The 15,338-nt window shown below is 39.5% G+C and overlaps 1 protein-coding gene across 8 annotated transcripts in view; it reads right to left on the minus strand.

The window, feature by feature from the left end:
- Positions 1–15,338, minus strand: part of LIN7A (lin-7 homolog A, crumbs cell polarity complex component) — a 242,791-nt gene that overhangs the window by 88,741 nt on the left and 138,712 nt on the right. For 5 of the 8 annotated variants that reach the window (XM_068560209.1, XM_068560210.1, XM_068560211.1 and 2 more), the window contains one exon: positions 6,115–6,207. In XM_068560209.1, coding sequence (XP_068416310.1) covers positions 6,115–6,207 — 93 coding nt within the window. Of the gene's footprint in view, positions 1–6,088; positions 6,208–15,338 lie in introns of all 8 variants that reach the window. The other 3 variants (XM_068560207.1, XM_068560214.1, XM_068560208.1) reach the window with 1 other exon arrangement.

Here is a 15,338-nt window from a genome sequence, read left to right on the forward strand (position 1 = left end):
GAACAGAGCTCTTGTATAGTCTTCTCCAAACCTGGTCCACCCCCAGAGATTCCCACCTCATCATATCACCACTGATCCGATTGTTCAAGTCCAAACCTAAGAATCCATTGAGACGCCTCTCTCTCATCCATATATCCAATATGTCAATGCTTATAGTCTTTATTCTCAAAAACATACATATCGAATTTGACAACTCCCCACGACGTGCGCTGCTGTCACCTTGGTCCAGGCTGCCATCATCTCATCTCTTACTTGACCTACTCCTCACCTTATTACTGGTCTCTCTTATTTCTACTCTTGCACAGACACTTGTATTCTCTCAGTAGTCAGAGGAATATTTGTAAAAAGCTAATCAGGTGAGGTCAAAACTCTCCAAGGGCTTCCTATCATGCTTAGGATAGAGTCCGGTGTTCTTACCATGGCCTGCGAGGCCTTGTGTGATCTGCTCTCCAGCTGCCTCTAGGAAGCCTACCTTCCTTATTTCACTGTTCCTTCCATGGACTGAGATAATTCTTGCCTCTGTGTTTTTTCACTTGTGATTTCCTCTGCCTGGAACACTATACCCCCCTGATACCTGTGTGACTTGTTCCGTTACTTCAATTAGGTTATTTTCTGACCACCCTAATTTAATAGAGCCCTACCCGTACTCCCTTAATCCTGCTTTATTTCTCTCCATAGTCTTGCCACTTTCTGATATTGTATTATATATTTATTTATCATCATTTTCTCACTGGAATGTAAGTTCCATAAAAGTAGAGACTTTGCACTGATCACAAGCCAAATTCCCAGTGAGCAGAGAGAGATATCTGATGGTTCCTATTCTTTAGTTAGTTCTGTGGAAATAGAAAGGTGATAGAATATCTAAGATGAAAAGTCAGCCACCAAATCTCAGGGGAGTAGCACTCTGTGAATGAAGAAGAGAGTATATAGGGGACTTAGCCTTAGTCTACAGAGTGACTACAGGAGGCCTGTGGAGTTTCTACATATCTTATACCTTTCCCACTGAGCAGCTGATGGCCAAAAATTCATACACTTTGAGGAATTTTCTTTCAGTCTTCAGTCAAATTCATCGATTAAAGCTTAGAGATAGAATTATGGCTATTGGCTTAAGCTGTGCTCATTATAAACAAAAATTAAGTAGTTAACAACTTCACTTAATAAAGATTTAGCACAAGCACAGTCTAAGTCAAATCCCAGCAAAATCCAAATATTAACCTCATTCGGTAGGCTATGGTTTAAATATGTAGTGAGAGAGGTCTTGTGTGTCTCTGCCTTAGGCACTTGAGGTTTTTTCACTTAGTGACAACTCATAAACTAGCACTGTTGAGGCACAGAATATGCATTACCCACAAGCAGAGTTGCAAAGAGGAAGGGAGGTTGATACAAGCATTCCTTGAGAGACGAACTCTCCTGGCAGTTACTGGGTTCAGCTGGCTTTGGAGAGGATGACAGTACGTAATTCACTACTGGGGACTTCTAGCAGGACAAATATGTTGGATATATGGACTTTAAGTGCTAATTAATGAATTATTATTTAGTACCTGATAGGGAAGGGGTGATGGGCTTACTGAATAAAACAATGTAGTGTATATATCTTAAGTGAACATCTTGTAACCAGTGAAATTCACTAATTGATTAGTCAATTCCACCACCAGTCAATAAAAAATTCAAATAGTCATTTTAAACACACTTGTTTCACCTCAGGCTTCTTGAAACTGTTAACCAGGAAAGCATTATAAAGATTTGTTGAAGGGCATATCAGCCTGTTCAATTTCCCCTTATTGCACTAGACAGTAATGTCTGGATAACTATAACTTTAGTCAGTAGGAGGTTGCTCTTTCAGATTTACCTGAGGAAGATTTAGCTGAGTGTTCTTTTAAGAAAAGCTCAGTCCCCATTAATTATGACTATTTCTACCTGAATTTCCAGATGACTTCATGTGACTACTAAATAGTTTAGACTACAGGCCAGAGTCCCCTGCTGAGGCAGTCACTTCATTGGTACCAGAAGATCAACATTTGGTTTTTTGTTTTTTTTTTTAAACATCTTTATTGAAGTATAATTGCCTTACAATGGTGTGTTAGCTTCTGCTTTATAACAAAGTGAATCAGTTATACATATACAATATGTTCCCATTTCTCTTCCCTCTTGCATCTCCCTCCCTCCCACCCTCCCCATCCCACCCCTCTAGGTGGTCACAAAGCACCGAGCTGATCTCCCTGTGCTATGCGGCTGCTTCCCACTAGTTATCTATTTTACATTTAGTAGTGTATATATGTCCATGACACTCTCTTACCCTGTCACATCTCACCCCACCCCCTCCCCATATCCTCAAGTCCATTCTCCAGTAGGTCTGTGTCTTTATTCCCATCTTGCCACTAGGTTCTTCATGGCCTTTTTTTTTTTTTCCCTTAGATTCCGTATATATGTGTTAGCATACTGTATTTGTTTTTCTCTTTCTGACTTACTTCACTCTGTATGACAGACTCTAACTCCATCCACCTCATTACAAATACCTCCATTTCATTTCTTTTTATGGCTGAGTAATATTCCATTGTATATATGTGCCACATCTTCTTTATTCATTCATCTGTCGATGGACATTTAGGTTGCTTCCATGTCCTGGCTATTGTAAATAGAGCTGCAATGAACATTTTGGTACATGACTCTTTTTGACCTATGGTTTTCTCAGGGTATATGCCCAGTAGTGGGATTGCTGGGTCGAATGGTAGTTCTATTTGTAGTTTTTTAAGGACCCTCCATACTGTTCTCCATAGTGGCTGTATCAATTTACATTCCCACCAACAGTGCAAGAGTGTTCCCTTTCCTCCACACCCTCTCCAGCATTTATTGTTTCTAGATTTTTTGATGATGGCCATTCTGACCGGTGTGAGATGATATCTCATTGTAGTTTTGATTTGCATTTCTCTAATGATTAATGATGTTGAGCATTCTTTCATGTGTCTGTAGGCCATCTGTATATCTTCTTTGGAGAAATGTCTATTTAGGTCTTCTGCCCATTTTTGGATTGGGTTGTTGGTTTTTTTGTTATTGAGCTGCATGAGCTGCTTGTAAATCTTGGAGATTAATCCTTTGTCAGTTGCTTCATTTGCAAATATTTTCTCCCATTCTGATGGTTGTCTTTTGGTCTTGTTTATGGTTTCCTTTGCTGTGCAAAAGCTTTTAAGTTTCATTAGGTCCCATTTGTTTATTTGTGTTCTTATTTCCATTCCTCTGGGAGCTGGGTCAAAAAGAATCTTGCTGTGATGTATGTCATAGAGTGTTCTGCCTATGTTTTCCTCTAAGAGTTTGATAGTGTCTGCCCTTACACTTAGGTCTTTAATCCATTTTGAGTTTATTTTTGTGCATGGTGTCAGGGAGTGTTCTAATTTCATACTTTTACATGTACCTGTCCAATTTTCCCAGCACCACTTATTGAAGAGGCTGTCTTTTCTCCACTGTATATGCTTGCCTCCTTTATCAAAGATAAGGTGACCATATGTGTGTGGGTTTATCTCTGGGCTTTCTATCCTGTTCCATTGATCTATATTTCTGTTTTTGTGCCAGTACCAAACTGTCTTGATTACTGAAGCTTTGTAGTATAGTCTGAAGTCAGGGAGCCTGATCCCCCCAGCTCCATTTTTCGTTCTCAAGATTGCTTTGGCTATTCGGGGTCTTTTGTGTTTCCATACAAATTGTGAAATTTTTTGTTCTAGTTCTGTGAAAAATGCCAGTGGTAGTTTGATAGGGATTTCATTGAATCTGTAGATTGCTTTGGGTAGTAGAGTCATTTTCACAATGTTGATTCTTCCAATCCAGGAACATGGTATATCTCTCCATCTATTTGTATCATCTTTAATTTCTTTCATCAGTGTCTTATAATTTTCTGCATACAGGTCTTTTGTCTCCTTAGGCAGGTTTATTCCTAGATATTTTATTCTTTTTGTTGCAATGGTAAATGGGAGTGTTTTCTTAATTTCACTTTCAGATTTTTCGTCATTAGTGTATAGAAATGCAAGAGATTTCTGTGCATTTATTTTGTATCCTGCTACTTTACCAAATTCATTGATTAGCTCTAGGAGTTTTCTGGTAGCATCTTTAGGATTCTCTATGTATAGTATCATGTCATCTGCAAATAGTGACAGCTTTACTTCTTCTTTTCCGGTTTGGATTCCTTTTATTTCTTTGTCTTCTCTGATTGCTGTGGCTAACACTTCCAAAACTATGTTGAATAATAGTGGTGAGAGTGGGCAACCTTGTCTTGTTCCTGATCTTAGTGGAAATGGTTTCAGTTTTTCACCATTGAGGACAATGTTGGTTGTGGGTTTGTCATATATGGCCTTTATTATGTTGAGGAAAGTTCCCTCTATGCCTACTTTCTGCAGGGCTTTTATCATAAATGGGTGTTGAATTTTGTCGAAAGCTTTCTCTGCATCTATTGAGATGATCATATGGTTTTTCTCCTTCAATTTGTTAATATGGTGTATCACATTGATTGATTTGCGTATATTGAAGAATCCTTGCATTCCTGGGATAAACCCCACTTGATCATGGTGTATGATCCTTTTAATGTGCTGTTGGATTCTGTTTGCTAGTATTTTGTTGAGGATTTTTGCATCTATGTTCATCAGTAATATTGGCCTGTAGTTTTCTTTCTTTGTGACATCTTTGTCTGGTTTTGGTATCAGGGTGATGGTGGCCTCGTAGAATGAGTTGGGGAGTGTTCCTCCCTCTGCAATATTTTGGAAGAGTTTGAGAAGGATAGGTGTTAGCTCGTCTCTAAATGTTTGATAGAATTCACCTGTGAAGCCATCTGGTCCTGGGCTTTTGTTTGTTGGAAGGTTTTTAATCACAGTTTCAATTTCAGTGCTTGTGATTGGTCTGTTCATATTTTCTATTTCTTCCTGGTTCAGTCTCGGCAGTTTGTGCATTTCTAAGAATCTGTCCATTTCTTCCAGGTTGTCCATTTTATTGGCATAGAGTTGCTTGTAGTAATCTCTCATGATCTTTTGTATTTCTGCAGTGTCAGTGGTTACTTCTCCTTTTTCATTTCTAATTCTATTGATCTGAGTCTTCTCCCTTTTTCTCTTGATGAGTCTGGCTAATGGTTTATCAATTTTGTTTATCTTCTCAAAGAACCAGCTTTTAGTTTCATTGATTTTTGCTATTGTTTCCTTCATTTCTTTTTCATTTATTTCTGACCTGATCTTTATAATTTCTTTCCTTCTGCTGGCTTTGGGGTTTTTTTGTTCTTCTTTCTCTAATTGCTTCAGGTGCAAGGTTAGGTTGTTTATTCGAGATGTTTCCTGTTTCTTGAGGTAGGCTTGTATTGCTATAAACTTCCCTCTTAGCACTGCTTCTGCTGTGTCCCATAGGTTTTGGGTCGTCGTATCTCCATTGTCATTTGTTTCTAGGTATTTTTTGATTTCCCCTTTGATTTCTTCAGTGATCACTTCGTTATTAAGTAATGTATTGTGTAGCCTCCATGTGTTTGTATTTTTTACAGATCTTTTCCTGTAATTGATATCTAGTCTCATAGCGTTGTGGTCGGAAAAGATACTTGATACGATTTCAATTTTCTTAAATTTACCAAGGCTTGATTTGTGACCCAAGATATGATCTATCCTGGAGAATGTTCCATGAGCACTTGAGAAAAATGTGTATTCTGTTGTTTTTGGGTGGAATGTCCTATAAATATCAATTAAGTCCATCTTGTTTAATGTATCATTTAAAGCTTGTGTTTCCTTATTTATTTTCATTTTGGATGATCTGTCCATTGGTGAAAGTGGGGTGTTAAAGTCCCCTACTATGATTGTGTTGCTGTCGATTTCCCCTTTTATGGCTGTTAGTATTTGCCTTATGTATTGAGGTGCTCCTACAACATTTGGTTTTATATGAATGCATAAATCCTAACTGAATCTAATTTTGGAATTTAGCAGACTAAATTATTTTTATCATCGGTCCAAGCAGTTAGAAAGCTAAGATGCAGTTACAATCTTAACTGTTTCAACTGTTTGTGTGGAAAAGACGTGTTTTCTATCCAGAAGACATATGGCAGAATATAGTTATTAAAATCTTAGTCTCATACCTCTCGAATAGCAGTACAAAACTCACTCTGGAGCACTTTTTTGAGGGATTGTAGCTTGTGCACTGGTACTTCTCCAGATTCCTGCAGTTTTTCCAGTAATTCAATTGCTCTGGCAACATCTGAATGGAAAAAAAAAAAAAATCAAAATGGAGAGACATGGAGTAAACTGAATCTCATCACCAAAGTTCCATCATTTCAGTGACAATGAAAACAGTGACAATGAAAAGTAAGTGGAATTAATTGCAAAATGAGAATTTACAATTCATAGCTTATTGATCTCATCTTTTGATAAAAGGTCATTTAAATCTGTTCCACACAATTTGTCACGTAATACATCTTCCTTAATGGCATTTCTCATAAGTTATTTCTGTCACACAAATTAGTTTGAATATTCTTTCAGGAAAGAAGAGCAGGAAGCATGTCTTTTGTATATTCTGATACCCCAATAACCAAATGAATCCTGTCAATTTTACCTCTGAGATGTTTTTTTCAGTTTTTCTTTTAGCATTCCACATTTATCACACCTGCATTTTTACATTTATTAGTATGATGATTTGATTAATGTGCATCTTCTCCACTTGTCAATAAACTCCTTGAGGGTAAGAACTTAATTGGGTTTATTCACCACTGCAGCCCCAGAGACTGGTGTAATTTATGCGGTTGACACCAGGCTATGGTCATTTAAGTTTTAAGGCCCCCCTTTATCTTGGGAACAATTAAATTATACTAAGGATAAACAGCCTAATAATGCTAGGAAATTGGGCCTTATGGACAGTGCCAATATATAATTTCCCTGAAAGATAAGGACTGGTAGAGAACAGACTAAGTCAGATGACCTGGGGGTATACTGGGCCGCACCTAATGGAAGAATAAAATTAATTCTTACTTATGACTTTAATAATATTGCTAGCTATGTTATTTGCACTTTGCCTGTTTTACCAGATTGTTGTTTCTTGCATTACCAAATGTGTCAATGAGGCTCTGACAAAAATATATAGTTCTATATGAGATCAATGATTGTAACAGTGTAACTCCAGATATCACAAGATGCAACAAGAGGGGATTTTTTCCTGGACTGCAACAGACTAGTAAGACAGACGGTCCAGAGACTTTTGGCTACTGTTAATAAGGTCTAGTCCAATAATAGCACACAGAGTGGCCTATCAAAAAAATCTTTGCCAGACCTGGGAATGAGCATTCCTAGCACTGTGGGACAAAATGGTCATGAAATACCTCCCAAACCATGGTCGAATTTATGACAATGAGGGGGCCCTGCCACCTACAAATTGGCACTTGCCATCTACCTCCACAAGTATCAAATTATGAGCTGCTGCAGCTGCTGACTTTCAACACCCCCTGAAAAGAGTTCAGGGCAGAGATCGATAATGAGGCCCTCTGTGCTTTGGGAAAAACTGGCAGAACAGGTCTTTAGATAGTTAGATATTTTCAGGAGAACATTTTATGAGCCCAGTTCTTGCATCTCCTCATATCTAGAAAAGCACTAAAATCCTTCATGGTGGTGTCTGCTCCACGTGACTAGCAGTAATTTTCACAGGACTAGCAGAAACCTTCTCCAAAAAGTGCTTGATTGCATGTATTCCCCCTCCACAAAAATCACATATATATTGACCTTCCCTCATACCTCTTTGGAGCAGTTTCTCAGAACTATCTGAAATGCTGTCTCCCGGGCTATAGTCCTCATTTTGCCCCAAATAAAACTTAACACACACACACACACACACACAAGTTAATATATCAAGAAACATAGTCTCTTATAGCCATAGCTCTAAAATTCCCAGGATGGTTTTGTATTGCCAAAAGAAAATGATATGATGAAGGCTACTTTAAAAATACTTATGGTGATCTCTTCTACCTCTCTTGCTGGAGTCAATAACTCACTGAAAAGTCACTTAGGCATTTATGTATAGAATAGAGATTTTCAATTCCTAACTGATTAACTCCAGCAAGTATCCCGTATCCCTGCCATCAGATTATAGATTCATCCATCCATCCATCCATCCCTCAATTTGTATTCCTATTAGACTTGGCGCTAGGCTTAACAAGACACACTTCTGAATTCACAGCTAAATGAGAAAAAAAACATAACAGTATAGCTACCTATAATAAAATCTCTACCACCTCTGAATTAGGGTGGGGTTGGTATAGGTTTATGTATCTAACCAAAGAAAATAACCAAAAAGTAACTTTAATGGAGACTCTCCTTTGACGTACTGCCAACTGATTGCCAATCGTAGCCCAAGGAGGCATAAATCCTGCAATCAGTAAGACACTGCCAGTTTCAGAAGTCTGTCCTTTGATACATACACTGAAAGTCAACATAGTCAAGTGTACCACACCAGCCACATCCACAATCAGTAAGATACCAAGCTAAGAATTGTATGCATTTCTAACTGCATGAAAGACTCTACCTAGATGCCAACAGGCACTTGGAACTCTCAACATGTTTAAAACTGTGCTCATCATATTTTTTTCCTGAAATTAGCTCTTCTCTTCTTATATTCCATATTTCCATTAATAGCATCTCCATCCAGCCTGTCTTCCAAGCTAGACCATGGCATCATCTTTCACATTCACCCCCACGTGCAATTAGTCAGCAAGTGCTGTAGGTTCTATCTCAAAACGCCTTTTGAATGGAAACCCTTTGCTTCATTACTTCTCTCCTGAGGTACTGGAACATCTCCTAACTGCTCTTTAAGTGGCTTTTCTTTTACAGCTCACCCTCCACTCTGCTCCCAGAGTGATAAATCTCATTATTATACTCCCCTGCATAAAACCTTCTCTGGCTTCCTACTGCCTCAAGAGTGAAGTTCGGACCACTCAGGGGTACATACAAAGCCCTTAACAACCAACCTCTTATGACTCATCTCTAGAAACCTCCTCCTGCCCATCCTATACGTTGACCATCCAAAATTTTCACTATTCTAGGACATGCCACAGAACACCATGTCTCTGTGACTTTGTACATATCATCCCCTGTTCCTGGAATGCAAGTAATTTATTCATCCAATAGTGCCAGGCATGGGAGACACTGTGGTAATAGAGACAGATGGTTGCTCTTGCTTTCATGGCATTTATAGGTCTGACGGATCACAGATACCCAACAAAGGAGGCATGAGCTATAAAAGTAGCTCTACAGGCTAGTACATGGATGTCTAACCAAGACATTTATCATCATCCAGGAGGTCAGGGAGGAGCTCTTTGTGAAAGTAACAGCTCAGCAGAGCCCTGAGTAGGAGGTACAGGTGAGGAAAAGGAGAAAAAAAGTTCCAGGCAAATAAATGCAGATTGAAGTCTTACCAAGAGAGTGTGGGGCATTCACAGAACTGAGAGTTCAGTATGGCTGAAGCTGAAAGCAGGCCCAGAGTAGCAAGAGATGCAGTAGAGAGAAATCATATCACGGAGGGTGTGTTAGGTCATGTAGGGAAGACTTGGCTTCAATAGCATCTCCTTAGGCATGTCTTCCCTGACTCTCCAAGGCAGATTTAGTTGCTATCATATCCATGATCCTACAGTCCTTTGTTCACTAATCCACTGTAATAATTACTACTCTCTGCTATAGCTCTTTTTGCATATATGTCTCCATCCTTCACCCTTGCAAATATATTAGCTTCTTGAGGTCAGGAACAGTATCTTATTTGTTATTATATCCATAGTTCAATGAGGAGTACTTGACAAATACTAGGTGTTTATATTTGTTGAATGAATGATGGATTAATTAATGAGACTAGCTAGAAAGGCAGGGGTTAGAGGTCTATGTCTAGGTGGACATATAACTAACTTCTCCTGAGACTAAACCTCCAGATCACTATCAGCCGTGATCAAGACTGGCTTGGGTCTGGTGGGGGGGTGGGGGAAGGACGCAAGCCTGAAACCGTAGGCTAAAGGGTACCACGTGACTGAACTAGAAGAAGTTCAGAAAAGCTGAAAGTGACTATTCAGGAGTTCTCACCCTGGACTGCACTTTAAAATTACCTGGAATACATTTAAAAATTATTTATTTATTCCCCCATTTTATTGAGATATAATTGACATATAACACTGTATTAGTTTAAGTGTACAACATAATGATTTGATATATGTATACAGCAAAATGATTACCACAATAAGTTATTAATGCCTGAGACTCACCCCAAATGAATTAAACCAGAATATATGGAACAGTGGTTCTCAATCTTGGCTGCAGACTGGAACCACCTGGGGAGCTTTAAAACCCTTGGATACCTGGGTCTCACCCCAGAGATTCCAATGAGATTGGCATAGGGGGAGGCCTGGGCATTAGGCTTTTGAAAGCCCTCAAGGTGATGCTGAAGTGCAGCCATGGTTGAGAACCACTGATCTAGTTGGCATGGGTAGTTTTATAGCCCTATTTAATTCAAACGTGCATGCAGGGTTAAGAACCTCTGCTATAAATCAATGGTTCTAAAACATGAGTGTGCCTAAGAATTACCTGGGGAAATGTATTAAAATGTAGGTTCCTGGGCTTCCCTGGTGGCGCAGTGGTTGAGAGTCTGCCTGCCAATTCAGGGGACACGGGTTCGAGCCCTGGTCTGGGAAGATCCCACGTGTCGCGGAGCAGCTGGGCCCATGAGCCACAATTAATGAGCCTGCGCGTCTGGAGCCTGTGCTCCGCAACAAGAGAGGCCGCGATAATGAGAGGCCCGCGCACCGCGATGAAGAGTGGCCCCCGCTTGCCGCAACTAGAGAAAGCCCTCGCACAGAAACGAAGACCCAACACAGCCATAAATAAATAAATAAACAAATACTTTAAAAAAAAAAAAAAGTAAAAGTCTATTAATTAAAAAAAAAATAAAAATGTAGGTTCCTGACCCCTCACCCCCACTTGAGGGAGGTTGATTCAGGAGGTATGAGGATAGGGCCCAGGAAACTGCCTTTTAAACAAATGATTCAAGTGATTCTAAAGTTGTTTCACAGACCCCATTTCAAGAGATAGTGAATAAAATGATGGTTCAGGTTTCTTTCAGCCCCAGCATTCCAGAAACTCTTGCATTTTCTATTATTCTTTGATACCCTGTAGAACAGGATACTGAATGGGATTCTTCTGGAAGTCTCAGAATTACTGATAAAAGTCCATGAATGAAAGTAATTAGTGTTAAGTACCAGCCCCATCCTGAAACAGTGCTCCTAGCAAAGGCTGCTCACCTGGATCACCTGTGGAGTTTTAAAACCAGCCTGCTTCCCCAGACCAATTATTCAAAATCTCTAAGTGTGAGATCCAGTCATGAGGTTTTGTTTGTTTCTTTGTTCTTAAACTTCCAGATGATTCCTATGACTATCCAAAGTTGAGAAATAAAGTTCAAAAAAGAGCTATCAAAGAAATTAGACACTATCCACCACATTAAGACTTATTCAAAGCTGGGTCGGCCCTGTTACGTAATGTAATACCATAGGCCTTTTCCAGTCCTTATTAAGAGGTAATTGTAGGATTTCCCTGATGGCGCAGTGGTTAAGAATCCGCCTGCCAACGCAAGGGACACAGGTTCGAGCCCTGGTGCGGGAAGATCCCCCATGCCACAGAGCAACTAACCCTGTACGCCACAACTACTGAGCCTACGCTCTAGAGTCTGCGAGCCACAACTACTGAAGCCCGCATTCCTAGAGCCCGTGCTCTGCAACAAGAGAAGCCACTGCAGTGAGAAGCCCGCGCACCGCAACGAAGAGTAGCCCCTGCTCTCTGCAACTAGAGAAAGCGCACACGCAGCAATGAAGACCCAACAGCCAAAAATAAATAAATTGATTAAAAAAAAAAAAGAGCTAATTGTGAGATGAAAGAAAATTCATGAAGAATTGTTAAGTCATTAACTTTGGACAGAATACTAGGTCTTTTGCTTCTCTTCCATTAACCAAGCGAGGAGTGTTCCAAATAGAACCAATTGTAGCCATTGGGGGTTGCCTGCAGAGGGAGACTAGAATCCCTTTCCTGGTGACACAGGCAGCGGACATGGTGATCTGCCTGCCCTCTGCCTATCTGATCAGAGGGAGAGAACTGGAGAGTGGTGGCACTAGAGTATGAACCATCTTGCTGGCACCTACCCAAGGCAATCTAGCAGTATGAGGTCATGGGGTATGCGGCAGTTGGTAAAAGCCAAAAGAAGTCTAAAAACTAAGAGTGAGTGAGATCAGGTCCCTCCAGCCCAGGCCTGGCTGGTGCTGCAAAGATGTGGTGAGTGATAAATTGGATGTTAGACTGGAGCTTAAAATGAAATTCTGATTCCCTTTAGCTCTGTAAAAGTACCTGCAAGCCAAGGTCTGGAAGGAAGCAAAGGAAGCCTTTGAGTAAGTAAAATACTTGTTCTTAAAATGATTGCAATAAAGTGTGTATAGTTTATTTATGAGTTCCCTTAGGGTTCTTACTGAGAACCTCACACTTGTTTTATGAAACTATTCTACAAAATTTGGTTACTAATACAGAAGTCTGGGTTTATCAGGATAGCTCAGATTAGAAGAAATATTAGATAACGACTGGGGAGGCTGCCTGACAAACACAATGAAAGCAAGAAGATCTCACAATTTTTTTCTGAAATGGACTTATCCTCTGGTCTGCCAACTCTCAAGCTCATACCTCCACCATCTATCCCTAATCACTGGACTGCCAGGGAATTCCCTGGAGAGCATTTCAATAATAGGGAAGAGTGTTTCTCAGCCTTGGCTACCCACTGGAATCACCTGGGTTAACTGAAAAACAAAACAAAACAAAAAACAGATACCTAGATCCTACCTACATATATTTCTGATTTCATTGTTCTGGGATATGGCCTGGGCATTAGTATCTTCAGAGTTCCCTAGTGATATAATGCATGACCATGCTGAGAATCACTGATATGGCCTCTCAAGGTACACCCCAGGAAATCTAATAACAATGTTATACTTATTGCTGTCACGTACAGCAATTGCTAATTGCTGTCACTTACAGTGTTTAGTATGCACGAATTTTAAACATTTTCCTTCTCTTAGCACTATGAGGTAGGTACTATTATCTCCATTTTACAGAAAAGGAAACTGAGACCCATAGAGTTAAAATTACTTCTCTGAGGAAAGAGCTAGTAAGTTGTAGAGTTAGGATTTGAATCCTGGCAATATGGCTCTAGAATCTGGACTACATTTGAGATGTGTCTCAGGAATCTATATTGTTAAAATCATTCTCAGCACCACTTCTCCAACATTGTTAACAGAGATTAAGCTACTCTGATCAACAAATCCTTGCTTGAGGGCTGAAAACAGTGGTTCTCAAATTTTAGTCAACAACAACAACAAAATAACCCTGGACCATTTATTAAAAATTAAGATAAAAAAAAGAGGCTGAGGGTGAAGCTTTGAAATTTGCTCTTTTAGTAGTCATCTCAGATGGTGCTAATGCAGAAAGTGGTTCACAAATGCACTTTAAGGTTACTGATAGTTTAATATGTGACCCAGAATAAAGTGAGTTAAAGGCCATCATTTATTCATCGTTTACTTGCCTTACTTAGCTCATCTTATAAAATCCTCAAAAATATATAAAAGGATTACTACTGTTCCTATTGTATAGTTAAAAACAAAATAAAACAAAACAAAAAACCAACTAAGGCTCAGAAAGATGAATTATCTGGCTCAAGGTTACACAGCTAGTAGGGCCAGGATTTAAGTCCAGATGTGTTTGACTCCAGGGCCCATGCTCTTATTTATTTCTCTATCCTGTCATGGAAAAGGGATTAGAAATAAAACAATAAAGGTATGGCAAACTTATTTTTTAAATATAGCATCATCGCAAACTGAGGCAAACAGATATAACACTGCCCAAAGTCCTGGAAGGTAACCCTTCAATACATTACAGTACAATCAATGTGCTCATATTGATAACATATTTTAATCATTAAAAATGATCAAATCATCATCAACTGCCTGATGATAGTATGATAACATATTCTGGAAAGACTTCCTTTAAAATAGTTGAACATTATAACCAAAAACAATAAAATATTGGAACTTAAGTGGGATGAACTTCCAGTCATCTGGAAGAGTCCAATTATCATCTTCTCTTTCCTTAATGATGACTTTTTATTAACTTGGCTAACATTTAGACTGCAGAATTTAACCCATGACTCATCTGCATCTGGAACTTGGATGAAGATAGAGCTGGGTCATTTAAGGCATACTGTCCACTAATTCCATAAAAATTTATTGAGTACTATGGCAAACAATATGAATTATCTACCCCAAAGTCATCTAAAACCCTCATATCCCTTGCCTTCTTCTACTACAAAAGCTGGAAAGCGATCATACTTCTCCTTCCAGACTCTTCTGTCATTTGGCCAAGTTGCTGTAAGTGTAAAGTCACTGGGTATGGCATCCAGGAAAGCTTTTTAGATGAACAAAATGCTGGCGTATGCTTCAGCTTTTTGGTCTTCGAACCCTTACTCTTTCCCCATTCTCTTACCAGCCTTAAATGTGCCTAGAGGTGAATCAGCCATTTTGTGATCATGAAAATGGCTGTCACATGCTAAGGCAGGTGGAGTAGGAAGAAGGAAGGGGCCTAGCCTTTCATGTCATCACTGAGCTGTGTACTGGCCTTGAACTGTGCAACCCCATGATTCTTGTCTATGAGACAAATATATGCTTTACTGTTTGGTTCCCTGTGACTTGCAACCAAATACAAACTAACTAATACCAGAGGAAATGACTTCAAAGGCACTATTCTAGCAGGGATAAGGTTGATGTTATTGAGAAACTGGAGTCACATATGGTGGTCCTTTGAATAAGATAGCCATGGAAAGCCTCTCTGAGGAGGTGACATTGGACTGAGACTTGAATATTGATAACAAGCCAGCCATATGAAAATCCGAAGGAGGAATATCCGAAGAGAATAGCAAGGGCAAAGACCCTAAACTGAGGGGAGCAAGCCTACATATTAGAAGAACAGACAAAACCAGTGTCAGTGGAGCACAGTGTGTAAGGCAGAGAGCAATAGCCACCATGGTGTACTGGTAAGTGATTAACAACCAGCTCTCCAAAACACATGGACGAAACAGAAAAAGCCCTTATTTGTAGCATTTTCTGATTTCTGTAGTGTAAATACTGCTACCACGACCAGTTTCAAGCTACCAACATGATACCACTGGCTTGAAAAATTCTTGACTACTCAACGCTCAGCTCTCACAAGGCAGAAAGTACCAATTACAACACACCACTGTATAGGAAACAAAGTTTGAGAAGTAAACAGGGGTTAGATTTTATG

This window comes from Eschrichtius robustus, chromosome 13, assembly GCF_028021215.1.
Source record: "Eschrichtius robustus isolate mEscRob2 chromosome 13, mEscRob2.pri, whole genome shotgun sequence".
Lineage (NCBI taxonomy): Eukaryota > Metazoa > Chordata > Mammalia > Artiodactyla > Eschrichtiidae > Eschrichtius > Eschrichtius robustus.